General features: G+C 37.9%; 1 protein-coding gene across 2 annotated transcripts in view; it reads right to left on the minus strand.

Moving 5' to 3' along the window:
* Positions 1 to 976: 976 nt before the first annotated feature.
* LOC122823518 (disks large homolog 5-like) overlaps positions 977 to 14,181 on the minus strand; it is a 30,186-nt gene continuing 16,981 nt past the window's right edge. For both annotated transcript variants that reach the window (XM_044103214.1, XM_044103213.1), the window contains exons 14-33: positions 14,056 to 14,159; positions 13,563 to 13,655; positions 12,402 to 13,340; positions 12,144 to 12,258; positions 11,864 to 11,999; positions 11,494 to 11,615; positions 10,148 to 10,231; positions 9,901 to 10,060; positions 8,626 to 8,788; positions 8,409 to 8,542; positions 7,439 to 7,585; positions 6,916 to 7,099; positions 6,481 to 6,629; positions 6,044 to 6,214; positions 5,416 to 5,612; positions 4,877 to 5,020; positions 4,625 to 4,752; positions 4,206 to 4,315; positions 2,858 to 2,967; positions 977 to 1,851 (exon numbers count right to left, since the gene is read on the minus strand). In XM_044103214.1, the coding sequence (XP_043959149.1) occupies positions 1,748 to 1,851; positions 2,858 to 2,967; positions 4,206 to 4,315; positions 4,625 to 4,752; positions 4,877 to 5,020; positions 5,416 to 5,612; positions 6,044 to 6,214; positions 6,481 to 6,629; positions 6,916 to 7,099; positions 7,439 to 7,585; positions 8,409 to 8,542; positions 8,626 to 8,788; positions 9,901 to 10,060; positions 10,148 to 10,231; positions 11,494 to 11,615; positions 11,864 to 11,999; positions 12,144 to 12,258; positions 12,402 to 13,340; positions 13,563 to 13,655; positions 14,056 to 14,159 (3,494 nt within the window). In that variant the 3' untranslated portion in view covers positions 977 to 1,747. The remainder of the gene's footprint in view (positions 1,852 to 2,857; positions 2,968 to 4,205; positions 4,316 to 4,624; positions 4,753 to 4,876; positions 5,021 to 5,415; positions 5,613 to 6,043; positions 6,215 to 6,480; positions 6,630 to 6,915; positions 7,100 to 7,438; positions 7,586 to 8,408; positions 8,543 to 8,625; positions 8,789 to 9,900; positions 10,061 to 10,147; positions 10,232 to 11,493; positions 11,616 to 11,863; positions 12,000 to 12,143; positions 12,259 to 12,401; positions 13,341 to 13,562; positions 13,656 to 14,055; positions 14,160 to 14,181) is intronic.

The following is a 14,181-nucleotide window of genomic DNA, read 5'->3' on the forward strand; positions in this document are numbered from 1 at the left end:
ATTTCACTGCACTTTATGCTCCCATGATTACCATTCCCAGCATGATGACATTTGTCCTCTCTTCCACCAATTCACTGTGCTTGATTGGCCAAAACACCCACCTAAACTAAACCCCATCACTGTGTATCCTGAAGGAGATTAAACAATACAAACTGCAGATCATAACTAAAGCAATCTGGACATCCATGAAACCAAAGCTCTCTTCCATGTCACAACACATTGATGATTCATGCAAACAAGCCCAGACCAAATATTAAAATAATAAAGCTGAAAAATAATCAATCAGTATTAAACAATGCATTTTGTCTTGAATCAAATTACTGAAAGTAAAAATTACTTTAAGGTTTAAGGCCACCTGTTGCAAAACTAACTGGTGATGCCTTCTTTTGCATTTTGTAGTAGATCAGATTTACATCAAGACTGCAACAGATATGACACCTGAACATGTGTTGTATTTATTCCATTAAACTTTCTATTAATATGGTTTGATACAGCATTTTTTCTTTCAGCTGTGCCATTTTATGGATTACTCGCCCTTGTGGAGAATCTTAAGGTCTTGTGGTCAACAGTCAATGCATCAGCCAAGCACCTTAAACTGTAACAAAACATTCCAGTATTAAATAAATCTTTTCTGAAAAATTGAATTTTGAGTTTTCATAAGTTAAGCATTATCATCAAAATTAAGAGACATCCCAATGCTATACTTTCCATTTAATTGCTATATTTTAGTTTAACCTTTTGTATTGAATTAAATTAAGTTTTTGAGAAAAGACATCCTCTTAGAGTAGACCAACGCCTTAAAAAGTGATTAAAAAAAAGCAAATCTTACTTATCTGAAATGGTAGATTGCGCCCTCTGGTGGTGAGTAGGTTAACTTTAACAAAGTCTTGCAGGTGATCAAATAAAAAATAAAAATAAAAAAAATAAAAAAAGAACACACAAACTCCTTTTGAACAAATTCACAGAATGCTTGCAATTCAACTGTAGTTAGTTTTTATTATTTTTAAGGAAATATTAACCTTGAACTCATCGCAAGTGTTTAATCTAAAACGAAATGTGCCAGGATGAATCACAAGGTAACTGTGAGCATGTTTAACTGACAGCCATCTATGAGATTCAAAATAAAATAGTCCCTTCTTTCAGTTTAATTTAACAAATAAAATCTATACTGGCAGAACTGGAAATACATAAGCAGGGGACATAGTGTCAACATTAGAAAACCTGCAGCTTTAAAAGAAATAAAACCTGGATTGGCACAATGTTATTTATGAGGACTGAAATGGAAAAGGAACCTTCATACCACAAAACAAAATATAAGGAAGAAACCATTTTCCCTTCTATAAATAAGAATTAAATGGAAAATATTCTTCCTAATAATTAGACAAAAATAAATGAGAATAAAATGCATATAAATATAGAGAAGGAAGAGAGCATTGTAGTCTAATCCATCATCACTTCAAGAATATGGTCTTCAATGTGGTCCAACATTATTTTATGCCAACAAAAAGGAATTTTAGGAGTGTTACCACATCCGAGGGAGAACAGAACATTCAAGTATCAAATACTACTGTAAACAAACCTATTTGCTGCTCAGTATATCACTAATGTAGTGGGAATATTGCATTATTACCATAATCTGTGCTGCTGTTTATAAAATTGAGTAAGCCTTGGACGTTAACGGGAGTATCAGCAATTTGTAGTGCACCCTATGATTAAAAAATGCTATGCAAGTGTGAGAGTGAAATCTCTATGGTGCTTCATCTGGAATCCAGAGGACTTTATGCTGCTCGTGCTCCACGATGGTCGTGATTTGAGTGCAAATGGAGGAGACACTGCCTCCTTGGACAACACCTGCAACACAGTGGAGGGTGGGGAAGGAATATTTACATGATAAGCATCCAAATCAAATATGGCCTGTTTCTAAATATTAACTGAACTTATGACTAGTAAATGAAATGTCTGAAAAGTAGAACCAAACAATGTGAGTAAGTTCTTCCCGTTTCTTCAAGGTTCAAATTTCTATAAATGTTTGAATTGACAACAGCCGGTAAACTTCATAGGTTCTGGTTGACATTTAGAAATCCCAGAGTGCTGAGATTGGCAGCAAGTTCATACATCAGAAAAACTACTTGAAAATACAAACGTAAAATATACGGTTGGAAACAGATGTCCAAAAAAAAAAAACTCAGAAAAATTCTAAAAGCTAATTGAAAAGCCAAACCGTTTTATTCAGTGGAGAGTGTTTTTTCTAAACTTTCTTCTTTTAAATGTTATTTTTAAACTGATCAGAGTTTCTGCAAACGTCTCATTAATAACCCATTTGTTTCTGTCTTACCAATGTATAGAGATACTGTGACATAGCAACTTGATCCTAGACTGGGTGAGGACCGAAATTTATAAAATTACTTGTTCATCAATGTGGATTTTGAGAATCAATACACAAAAGGTGTTCTAGTTTCCAGTTATTTAAATGAGACAGTGGCGCTAAAATAATTCAAGCTCAAATCTTTGGAATTAAGAATATTTTCCTCTCAATCTCTCAATTGTCTCTACCAGATAAAAACTGGTTTGTGTTCTCATTTTTGTGAAAATGAGCCAGCAACCTGTTCCTGTTTTAAAGGATCAGTGATGGCGTGTTTGCCATAAGTTGCCTCCTCTTGTGGTCATTAATCAACTGGACAGTTGTGGGTTTCAGATTGTCTGCTGCTCCAGATCATAAATCTTTAACCCTGATCTGATAAGACGGGCACAACTCGGCTAACCTTCACGCTCATGGCTTGAAATGAATGTTTGCATATATTCCATTTCAAAGCTAGGAGTCAGTTAATTACAATCAAAATAAATAATTTTCACCAACCTGTGAAGAACCGGCTGTAATCCTGCTCAATTTTCTGTGCCGCTTCAAACTGCTCCTTGGAATGTTTCTGAGAGAGTTTATCCCGCAGGTAAAGAGGATCCTTCTGTTCCCTGGGGAGAAAACATCCACAACGGTTAGCACCTCCACACAGCTTCATAAAAAGCTGCAACAAACCAGAGCATCTTTAAAATTAAAAATATACTTTTATTGACTTCATTTAGATTAACAGCAAGTAATCATCATTAACAGTTGTGTTTGTCACTTTATTGCTTCAAAGTCATAAAGTGTTTACTTGACTGTCACTGTCAAGTGAACAGTGACAGTCCTATGAGAGAATAACTCTTGTGCAAAATCCTCCAATACACACTAAAATTTTAATAATTTTGTAGATGTTTAGGATTCAAAATACACAGTAACTGAAAGTATTCATAACCCTTGAACTCTTTCACATTTGCCATATTACAACCTCAGATCTTCATGTATTTTATTTAGATTTTAAAACTATTATGTTTTTAGATAATAATCACAAAGGTGTAGCGTGAATACATTTGTATTCAGTGTCCCGAGTCAATACATAGAAGGCGAAAGCTGAAATTTGAAGAATGTTTTTTTTTTTTATTGTAAAAAAAAAAAAAAAAAAAATAGTGGATATTCCGCTAAAAACAACATTTACTGACATGAATCCTGACAAAAATAGTAAAAATATTTTAATATCTAAACATCCATTATAGAAGAGGTCATGCTGGTTTTCATGATCAAAGTCTACTGCTGCCTCCTTGACTATAAAGGTCACATTAAATACTTGAAGCTTTTGTCAGCTGCTCCATCAGTCCAGGTGGAAATTACAGCCACCCACACAAGCTCCAGGAAGCCCCTCCCAGGACAGCTGGCACTCAGCTGATGACATTGAAGGCTTAGCAGGAATCAATCTCGGCCACATTCAACTGGTGCAGTTTCATAAATTTGCGGCCATTTGTGTGTGTGTGCATGTGTGAGTGTGAGAGAGGCCTCGAAAGCATGAGAGCTTGTTCTCTTTTGTGTCTGTGCTTATGCGATTGTGCACAGAAATAACATGATGAGAGTTTAACAGATTAGATCTTCCCGTGCGATTACAAAAATGGGGAAAACAAGGAGACTTCTTTGAGACTCACAGGCTGATCAAATCCAATGAAATAAAAAAAGAACAAACAGCTCAGAGAAAACGTTCAAGATTTGAACTGTAATTCTAATTAATAAACAGCAGCTTCAAGACAAACACAAATCAAGCTGGATAAGGACCGGACATATCTTCAAGCAAAGAAAATGAAAGGTGAACCACACATGCTTCCAGGGCCATAGGATTACTCACTTTATCTGCTTGGCATTTTTGTATCGAATGAATATGACGATTGGGTAGATGTGAACGCTGTGAAGACGTTCGATGGCGTGAGGAGCAATGTCAAGTAAACAGTGACAGTCCTATGAGAGAATGACAACAAAAAACTGCATGAGAAATGAGGGATGGTGCAAAGCAAAATGTTGGTCAAGATTTAGCTAAACATGTATTTATATAATGTAAACATATTTCTTCATATTATACACTGTAAAAGACGCTCTCTGATTTGGAATCCATTATAATTTAAAGTTTTTCTGCTTTTATACTTTACTTTTCAACCACCGTGGGTTGAAAAGTAACAACCACTTTAGATACATGGATGAAGAACAGTTGAGCTGCCATACAAAACTTTGCGGTTTTGGGACACTGATAACATGAGCAAAAAGCTTTACCTTCTCTATAATCTCCTTTATTGATGCAACAGTTGTCACATCAAAATGGCCGCTCCTCCGTTTGTAATCGATGAACACACAATCCTTCACGCCTCGCTCTATTGCCTGTTGGGATGCCTTCATGATTTCTAGATTTGAAAACAACAAAATAATACAATCATAAACTTACTTATCTTATATAGTCTTTTTCTGGCTTTTGTACAATGTTATATTAATAAATTTTATGCGAGTGTGTCTGGCTAGCACACTCACCAGGCAAGCAGCGGCAGAAGTTAGCAGGAGCCTCGGTCACCAGCAGGTCCTTACAGGCCTCCACTAACGGACCAAAGATCAGCACCGGTCTGGGGGACGAGCAGTCCACCTTCTGAACCCGCTGGTACATCAGGCTCATTCCATCTGAGCAGGACACACAGAAATTAACTCTACTCTGGTCAACCAGTCGGTAATCACCACAGGGATTATTATTTTAACCTGAAAGGATTGTTCTAGAACTAAATGTACTTCTTTAGTTGTATTCTGCTTCGTATGATCAAGCTAACATCTCTGACTTCCCAGGCAGCAGTGCAGAAATACTGTATTCTCACTCTCTAATTCAGAGCAGCACGCTGGGAATAAAGATAGTAAAGGGCTGGACTTTAAGTAAGTCATTCAAATATATGCTGTAAACCTCATTCTGAAATTGTTTGGAGATTAAGATTCAGTAAAACTTTGCTAATTTCAAATCTGACACTAATAGTCATTGACCAACTTCAAAGAAAACATCTCAGGGGGAAAAAAACCAAAAATCTCACCTTCCGGGATGGGCAAAGAATCAGTGCTTATGGAGTCGAGAGCCATCAGGTCCTTCCCATCCTTGGAGCTGCTTCGTTTGTGCTTCAGCCGCCGACGGAAAAACGACCTCCGAGCAGCAGCAGACATGGACTTACTGGTTCCGTTCTCATCCTTCATGTCAGCCAAGCCGTGTCTTTTGTAAAACTCCTGATCCATCCTAAGAGACATTTCAGCACCCAGAGATGAATTCAAATGTATCCAGAAACATGTTCAATATAAACAGTGAACAAACTCAAATTATGTTTCACCAATTTAGAAATTCAGATAGTCTTAAAATTATCCAAAAGTAGTTCTAACTTTACATAGCAATTAAAGGGGTCAGTTATGACAAGAATGGCAAACTGCTGACATTTTTAGTCTCGAGTCTAAAGAATAATTAAACATCAAATTCATTTTTTGATATACTATAAGTTGGATATATTTACAGGTACAATCATGTAGTCAATAATTCTAAAACAGAAGTCATTTTGTTATCTACAAGATGAGACACGTGAGCTTACTTGAAATTAGGAGTTTAATACAGTTAATTAAATTCCAACAAAAACTGATTTAAAAACAAATTAATTCATTGTCACTGGCTGGACTTACATGTATTTGCTTGGGATTTGTCCCCTCTCCAGCCTCTGTGCATTCTCATCAAGCTGCCAGGCCATCCAGAAGCCAAAGTTGCCATTTGGTAAAGTGTCTTCAACATACAGGATGTCATCCTTCTTAAAGCTCAGCTCCTGCTCTGCTTCTGCAACCCGCTCATAAAGCGCTCTGACAAAATGAAACCACTATTATAAATGTGTTCATTCCCTTTAGGGAAAACAAAATATTAACATGCAAAATATTTAATTCTGAACCACACATATGACATAAGGCAAGTAGAAACGATGTGTTATACATCTCATTTATTAAACTTAAATTGCATAATCTTTCTGATTTTACTTTTTAATGGGGCTCCCATTTATTTATTTTTTTTCCTAGGCTTCACATTTATTTATTTAGGAAACAGTAATACAATATGTTTAAACTCTAAGCACCTGATAAAAAATCCATCTCCTTGAGATTCTTTGATGACAGCAAGGCTGTCCCCATAGTTCTGGACCTTGAACGTGACTTGATCAGCTGGTTTCATCATTTCCAGGTAAGCATCTTCTTTAGTTTTATTCTTCATGCCGACACCATTGTACTGAAAGAAAACAATTATACAACTGACAAATAGGACACAATTCTTCCAGAGACAAAGAACAATGACATTGACAGTAAAATTCAAAAGAACATGTGTAACAGAGAAAGCTACACTAAGGATAGAGGCTGAACTTGAAAGTCTAGACAACACAGGACACATTTTTTAGCTACATAATAATGTAGAACTAAACAGCGTCCAATAATTTCTTACTCTAACTATTGGGAGACAGTTTTACAATAAATCTGATTCTTTACACATCACAAACATTGATAAACCCTGTTTTTACCTCCAGTATTAGGTCTCCAGGAAGCAGTCCGTCAGGAGTCTTTGCTGGGCTTTCATCATCCAGCATTTCCACAAAGATGCCACAAACATTTCCTCCACAGATCTGCACACCCAACTCTGTATCAATCCTCTTCAGCCTCACCAGGCGAGGCTCTGCAGCCCGGAGTAAAAGGGAACCTGGAAGCCTGAAATTAAACCAAAGTTTGAACTCCTTAGAACATGAAAACTTGCTGCTTAACTGGCTTTTCAAATGTAATAACTGTAGAATGAGAATGTTCAAAAGGCAAATATCCTTTAATTTTACAACTAGAAAATCTAGAAAGCATGAACATAAATCAATATCAACCCGTTCCATTGGCTTGTATAGCAGATAAGCAATTTTAAAATGTATTGTTCTAAAACTTTTTCAATTTCTGACATGAAAATGAACAGACATATTGTGAGCATCAAACATGAACACAACCAAAAAATAAAAGGAGATATGTCGTTAAAGTTCAGTATAGTGAGTGAAACAACATTGACACCTGAAAGAGTTGTGTGGACTTGTGGCAGGAGTAGTCTGCCTGGAAGGAGGCGTCATTGTTCCCTCGTCCTGTTCGCTCAGTGTGTCCACGGCGGAGTGATTGTCTGGACTGGTAGTCAGATGGTTGTTGCTGTACTCCATTTGAGAACTAAAAAAAATAAATAAAATACAGAGTGAAATCTTTTTGACTTTGCTCAATTACACAAGCTGACTGAATACTTACTTTCTGGTTGTTTTAGACTATTGTCATCTATAACATTCGGTGGTAGTAAACAGTTCCCATAAATTCATAATGAGCAACAATATCAATAATTTTGAGCCTTCAGTCATGCATTTGAGTGAATCTTTCTAAGGTGAAACTATACAACAAATTACCTTAATTATTTTTTAAAACAGGATTTGAGTGAATGAGTTTAAATGCATTTGGTTATTTCAAATGCCCTTTGAAATAGTAGAGAAACAACAGTTTTTATAGCCATCGGCAAGCTTCAGTCTTGATTCCAGTTGGATGTTTGACCCGTTATCTTGGCAGAATTGGCATACTTCCTTTAGACTGGCTGATTTATTAAGATAGTTGTCAGGGCCAATGACATAAATAAACTTTGACATTTCTGACAACAAATGTCACGATCCACCAGGATCATGACAGAAGCTTTTTTACTGGCAACAAAAGGGTGTGGTTTCTCTCAAACTTTTTAAAGCACATTTGTTCAAATAGTGTTGTGTATTTATGTATAAATGAAACAGTATGTACAATTTTGACCACATATAAACAATAAAAAAATTTATAAATTCAAAGATGAGCAATAAAATCATAGAATAGTTGCTTTGTGATCAGTAAGTAAAGATTAAAATGTTAAAAGTAAATATGAAACTCATGCATTCTGTCGGTTACGGTGTTTGTTTCAGCAACAACTCTGGTTCAGTAATTTTCTTTAAAAATAGCGACAAAAACCATAACGTCAGCTTACCCTGATCGGGAGTGGTTCCCCAGCTGAAACATGTGAGGATTATACTGAGCCAAAATGCTGACCGTGTCACACTGTTGTCCGATCACCAGCCGTGCCTGTTGCTCGTTGGCGTTGCGAAGGTTGATTCCATTAAACTGCAAAGAGCTTTGATTTATTAGAAACAGAAAAATAAAAAAAGTGAACTTGATGCGCAGGTGAAGCATTGTGGTTGCTTTACCTCCAGCAGCTGGTCTCCGTACTCTAGACGAGCCTGATGAGCGATGCTCCCCAGTGTTACTTTGGAAACAAACACTCCTCCATTTTCTCCACTCACAATAGAGATCCCAAGTGGTTCTACTCCTTTCTGTACTGTCACATTGCGTGGCTCCCCTAAAAAAGGCCTTAAAAACAACAACAACAAAAAAAGTTAAAAAAAATTCACCTATAATTGTATACCGCTAATTAAACCTAAATAACATTGTTTTCAGAAGACGTGAACAAACACCATCATAAAGACCAAAGATCACACCAGGCAAGTCGGAGTTGCAAATGAAGAGATATAAAGCAGTGTTAGATTATAAAACAATATCCCAATTGTGGAACGTTTTATTATCTCCTTCAGCTGGATGATAGATGAAGCTTCGCTATAGCAATTTTGGACTGGTTTTGTTGGTTCAACACAGAATTTCAATTAAATCAAATGAGGATAGTGGTTCTAAGGGGTGAGAATCCTTTTTCAATGTACTATATATTTTATGTCAAACCTTCCTCCTGTAAATTACAAAAAATTAAAAACATTTATTGTTATGTTAAATAAAAGCCTTAAACCGCATCACACAGAAAAGTAGCAGAATGTGCTTCAGTTCTTCTTCAGTCAAGTAGTTCTACTGAATTTTTATGAGCCACATGCAGAGCAGATTAAGAGATGATGCCCTAAAGGGAAACACATCTATTTAATTTCTAGGTTACATTAAAAATTTTAATAAATCATGCATGAGGGCTCCCAAAATAGGGCTGATTATTGAGTTTATTCGCACATGCACAAAGATTATGTTGAGACACTCTTGTGCATACACTGTTTATGCTACAAGTGACCTGGAACACACCTCAAGCTTCTCAAAGAGAAGAACAAGGGCTTTCCTGCTGGACGTCTAACAGAAGGTGTGTAGGAAGAAACAAATCTGAGAAGTAGATGAAGAAAAAAAAATAGACATAGATATATATATATATATATATATATATATATATATATATATATATATATATATATATATATATATATATATATATATAAAGAATCAAAGTGGTAGAAGAAGGATTTCAGGTTATAATCAGAGAGAAGAGACAGAGACAGGAATACGGTTAGATGGTGAGCCAATATGAGATGAAGGCTGACAGATTTGTTTATAGCAATCTGAGCATTTCATCACAATGAAGCAGACAAATAGAGGAAAACATGTCATGTTCTGCTGAATGATGACCGGATGAGGACGCAGGCGAGACGCTGGCTTACCCATCCTTCCTCCTGTCACCAACTGGAGCAGGGCTAACTGATATCCTGGGATGGGAAGAAACTGAGCTCTGTGACTGGCTGCTGGAGAAAGACGACGTGTCCAGGTTGACAGGAGACATGGGAGGGGTTGGGCTGCTGCACTCTGAGTGTGAAAGAGACGCTGGAGAGACAGAGGAGGTGAAGCTGCACATGATTTACACCAGCAGCATTTATTAAGAGGTGATTCAAGATCTGCACTGAAAAGTACCTTTGTCAGAGCCGGTGGAGCGAGAGTAACGGGCCGGAGGGATTTTTATCCGCTCTGCCCTAAACTGTAAAGTACCAGGAGAGCCTAAAGAAAAGAGGAAATATTTGTTACCCATGCAAAGCTTTTGTTACCCGAGCTATCTATATAGTAAATGGCCTGTCAAGTTCCAGTGGATGTCACTAGTTATTTCTAAAAAAAAAAAAAAAAAGGTCTAGGTCAGGTTTCTCAAAGAAGTTGGGGGGGAATTAGCAGGTTTTAGATGGGTAGTATTGGGGTTGAGATGACGTCCTGTTAGAAAACTCCATGTAGTAGATAACCATCTTCGTATCTTCATTTCGTATGAATCCAGATCAGTACATCTCAGAGGACTGATCTGGACTGATTCTTTGATTTGGGGTTACTCAAAGAAAATGTAAGCTTCTTACACACTCAACATTCTTTTCCAGACTTTGGTTTTATTTGTATTTTTTTGAGTAAATACAAAATTTGAATTCATTTATGCAATATATTTTTATAAACTTTAAACCTGGAATCAGAAAAAAAAAGATGGACAAAGGAGCATTTGAAAGAGCAGATGAATGGATGAACAGATTGATCGATAGATCAATAGAATGATAGATGAATGGGTAATGTTTTTGTCAGCGGGATGGCCGACGGTTGGATGATGTACAAATTTGATACAGATGGATTCAGATGGATGCACAAATGGATGGTAAAAGATACATCCATGGATGCTCGGATGGATGGACTGATAAACAGATGAACGATTTTGTGATGGATAAACAGATGGATTGATGAACAGAATGTTGGTTGAACGGAGGAAAAAACTTCCAGTACATATGTGACTGAAATAAACGTGACAAATAGATGAATCACCAGATGGTCTGAAACAGAAACGGATAGTGTTCTTTTGTTTAAATGGATAATATGATCTTGACTGAAGATGCTCAGTTGAAGTCAGACAATCTATATAATGGATGATAAAATACTTTTATTAACGCTGTTGTTGTTACAGCAATATATAAACCTTTAAGACTGTATCTTCATTCCTATGACAGAAAAGTGGGTGAAAGGACAAATGAACTGGTGGATGAACAGACTGATGGAAGAACATGATGTTGGTTAAGATGGGCAAGAGTCAGACAATCTGGTTTATTTTTCCATAGTTTTCCAGACTGTGTAAAAACACTGTAAATGAACAATTAACCATATGTTTACTTTAAAAGACAATTACTGCCTTGATGGATACAGGAAAAGTAATGCTAACTGACTATAAGACTTAACGCTTAATGCTTGGAGAACATTTACAACTGGAAATTAGATCAAAGCTAAGCAAGCATACATACTCAGTCTGGCTCCACAGGGCAAGGATTTGGTGCTGTGTGGTGGTTGGCTGTGGCTCGTCTCACTCAAGTGTCCATTGCGCTTGTGGCCAAGGTCCAAACTGAGAGGAGCCTGTTGCTGGGGGCTAAAAATGGAGAAAGAGGCCCATGTCAAGTCCCCTAGCAGCCAATTATTCAACCCAGAGCAAGATATAATTTGCCTCATGCCATCTGTTTGTGAGATCTGGGGCAGAGAGTACATGGCTGGGTTTGTGTTTTTTTTTTTTTTTCATGCAGCACTACACATTTAGGCCTCAATTAATTTTGAATCAGAAAAAATAAGTGTTTAATACAGAGGTCAGCCATAAAAATGATAAACAGACTGGAAGATGACCTTTGTGGATGTGGATCAAGGCCTGAATTGGGAACTGGAGGACAGTTCTGGATCTCATGGCTCCACGCTGTGTAAACTGGGTTCCTCATCACAGCAGTTATGGCAGGGCATGGTGCCGCACGTCTCTGTGGAAGGTCTAAAAAAAATAAATAAATAAAAGGACAACTGCTGCTGTAATTTTTTTTTGCAGTGAAAAAATAAAGACAACTACACAAATAAATTATCCAGCCCCTGTTTAAATGCAAATCAGAACCACTTAATGAACCTGCCGATGACTTACGTGCTGTCAAATAGCTTGGCGGGGCATATGGCACGCTGTACCGATTTGTTCTCAAAGGAGAGAAACGCAACAAGTCCGCTGGCTCTGGAGAGAGCTCATCAGAGGAAACCTGAGTCTGCCAAAAGAGAACAAACCATTATAGCTTCAGCTGTATGTTTTGGGTCACTGTCTTGAGTCAAGGTGAAAAAATTCAACATGTATGATTGTATAAATCTAGGTATGAAAATCTATCCACTTGTTACAGCTTTGATCAGTTACCTGCATGGGAACAGGAATGTGCAACGGAGTCATGTTCCGCCGTAGAGCTGGCGCTGACTTTGGCCTGTACCTCCTCTTTTCCTGTACTTCGGTCCGCCGTCGGCTCTCCTCTTCCTTGAAGTTCTTTTTGTTTTTTCCTGCAGGTATGTTGGTGTAATATTCCTGGCTTCCCACAAACCCCTCATCCTGGGGGCTTGCTGCCAAGGCCAGGGAGGCTGGTGCCGTGCCAGTGGTGATGGTGGAGTCAGACGCAGAGCTATTCTGTTGCCGATGCTTAAATCTAAAAGAGTCGCTCCTGGTGGGCGGGGTGGGAGGCGTCTGAGAAGTTTCAGATGCTGAACTCTGTGGCGAATGGTTCGACATGTAGTCCAGTTTAGGAGCCGTCTCTGGCCTCCTGAAAGCATTTACTTCAAAGATGGACTTCCTCTGTTTGGGTTTTTTGAAGATGGACAGCTGTGTGCACTCAGTAAGAGAAGTCCCAACTATGACTTTAGGCCATGTTCCTCCACCGGCCTTCGCTGGTGGGCTCTGTCCTCTGTCCACAGGTGGCTGAGGAGGGCTGCAGTTAGACACCAAAGGCGTGAATGTAAGGGAACGAGGACTGAGGTCCTGGTGCTGGTAGCTGAACGCTGGGTGAGGCTCTGACAGACTGTGGGACATGGACAAAGAGCAGGATTGCTGGGAGCAGTTGGAGAAGGATTTGTGATGGGAATGAGTGCTGCTGTTGCCGCCGTTTTCCAGGGAATCGCAAGCATCTTTACATACTTCCTCCTCTCTGATGCTCGACTTGCAGCTGCAAATGTCCGTTTGAGTTGAGCAGTTGTGCTTGGAGTTCTTGCAGCCTCTGGGGTGGAGCTCACCGGATTGGAGACGCAGGGTCTTTTCAGAGTCCCTCATACCTTCAAATAAATTCTGTCCAGAAGAGCTCTGAGGAAGGAACTGTTGAGGAAGGAAATTAGACAGTTACATGTTTTAGATTTAGACTAATGCATAAAATGGGAATCATTTTTTTCAGTTTAAAACACATTTTACAAAATACTTATGGTCAAAAAAAAAAAAAAAAAAAAAAAAAAAAAGACCTGAGGTCCATTTACTCACAATCATGAAGAATACATCATCAGAAGTGATTAATTTGCAGTTGTTATGGTTGAGTGTATTTACCTTCATAAGGGAGACACTGAGAGAGTTGTCACAGGTCCTCAGCAGAGACTCGCATTCAGAAAGAGATCTGTCATGAAGTTCAATTCCATTGATCTGTGTGCAGTAAAAAACGAAAGTAAAATAATACACACTTAACTTATTGCAACACAATCTTAAGTTTTCTGATCACCAACATGCTAAGCTAAAACCTGACAACTTTGACAATAACCAATGTTCCACTTTTATAAACCTGTTACCTTTACAAAATTGCTTGTGGCCTTTTTGCAGTTTGGAAAGTCTCCAGAATTCCCATTAATTTGTTTTTAAAAAAACCCACCAGTAAATAGCAACATCCAGCAAAGAAAAGTTTTTGACAGAACAGGTTTGAGACCATACTGCAGTTTGTGTTTATGGTCAGTAGAGGGCACTATAGGCCTCAGTGAATGATCACCAACAAAGTCTTACTAACAGCTTCTTAAGATGAGTAAACTTACAGTTTAGGATGGATACTTACAGCCAACAGTCTGTCACCAACAGTGAGATTACAGTCTCTGGCAGCAGGACTTCCTGCAGCCAATGTGGCAACAAACACTCCACTCTCCAAACCAATTCCACAGTCTGAGACAGCAAGAAAAGAAAA

Source organism: Gambusia affinis, linkage group LG20 (genome assembly GCF_019740435.1).
Source record: "Gambusia affinis linkage group LG20, SWU_Gaff_1.0, whole genome shotgun sequence".
Taxonomy (NCBI): Eukaryota; Metazoa; Chordata; class Actinopteri; order Cyprinodontiformes; family Poeciliidae; genus Gambusia; species Gambusia affinis.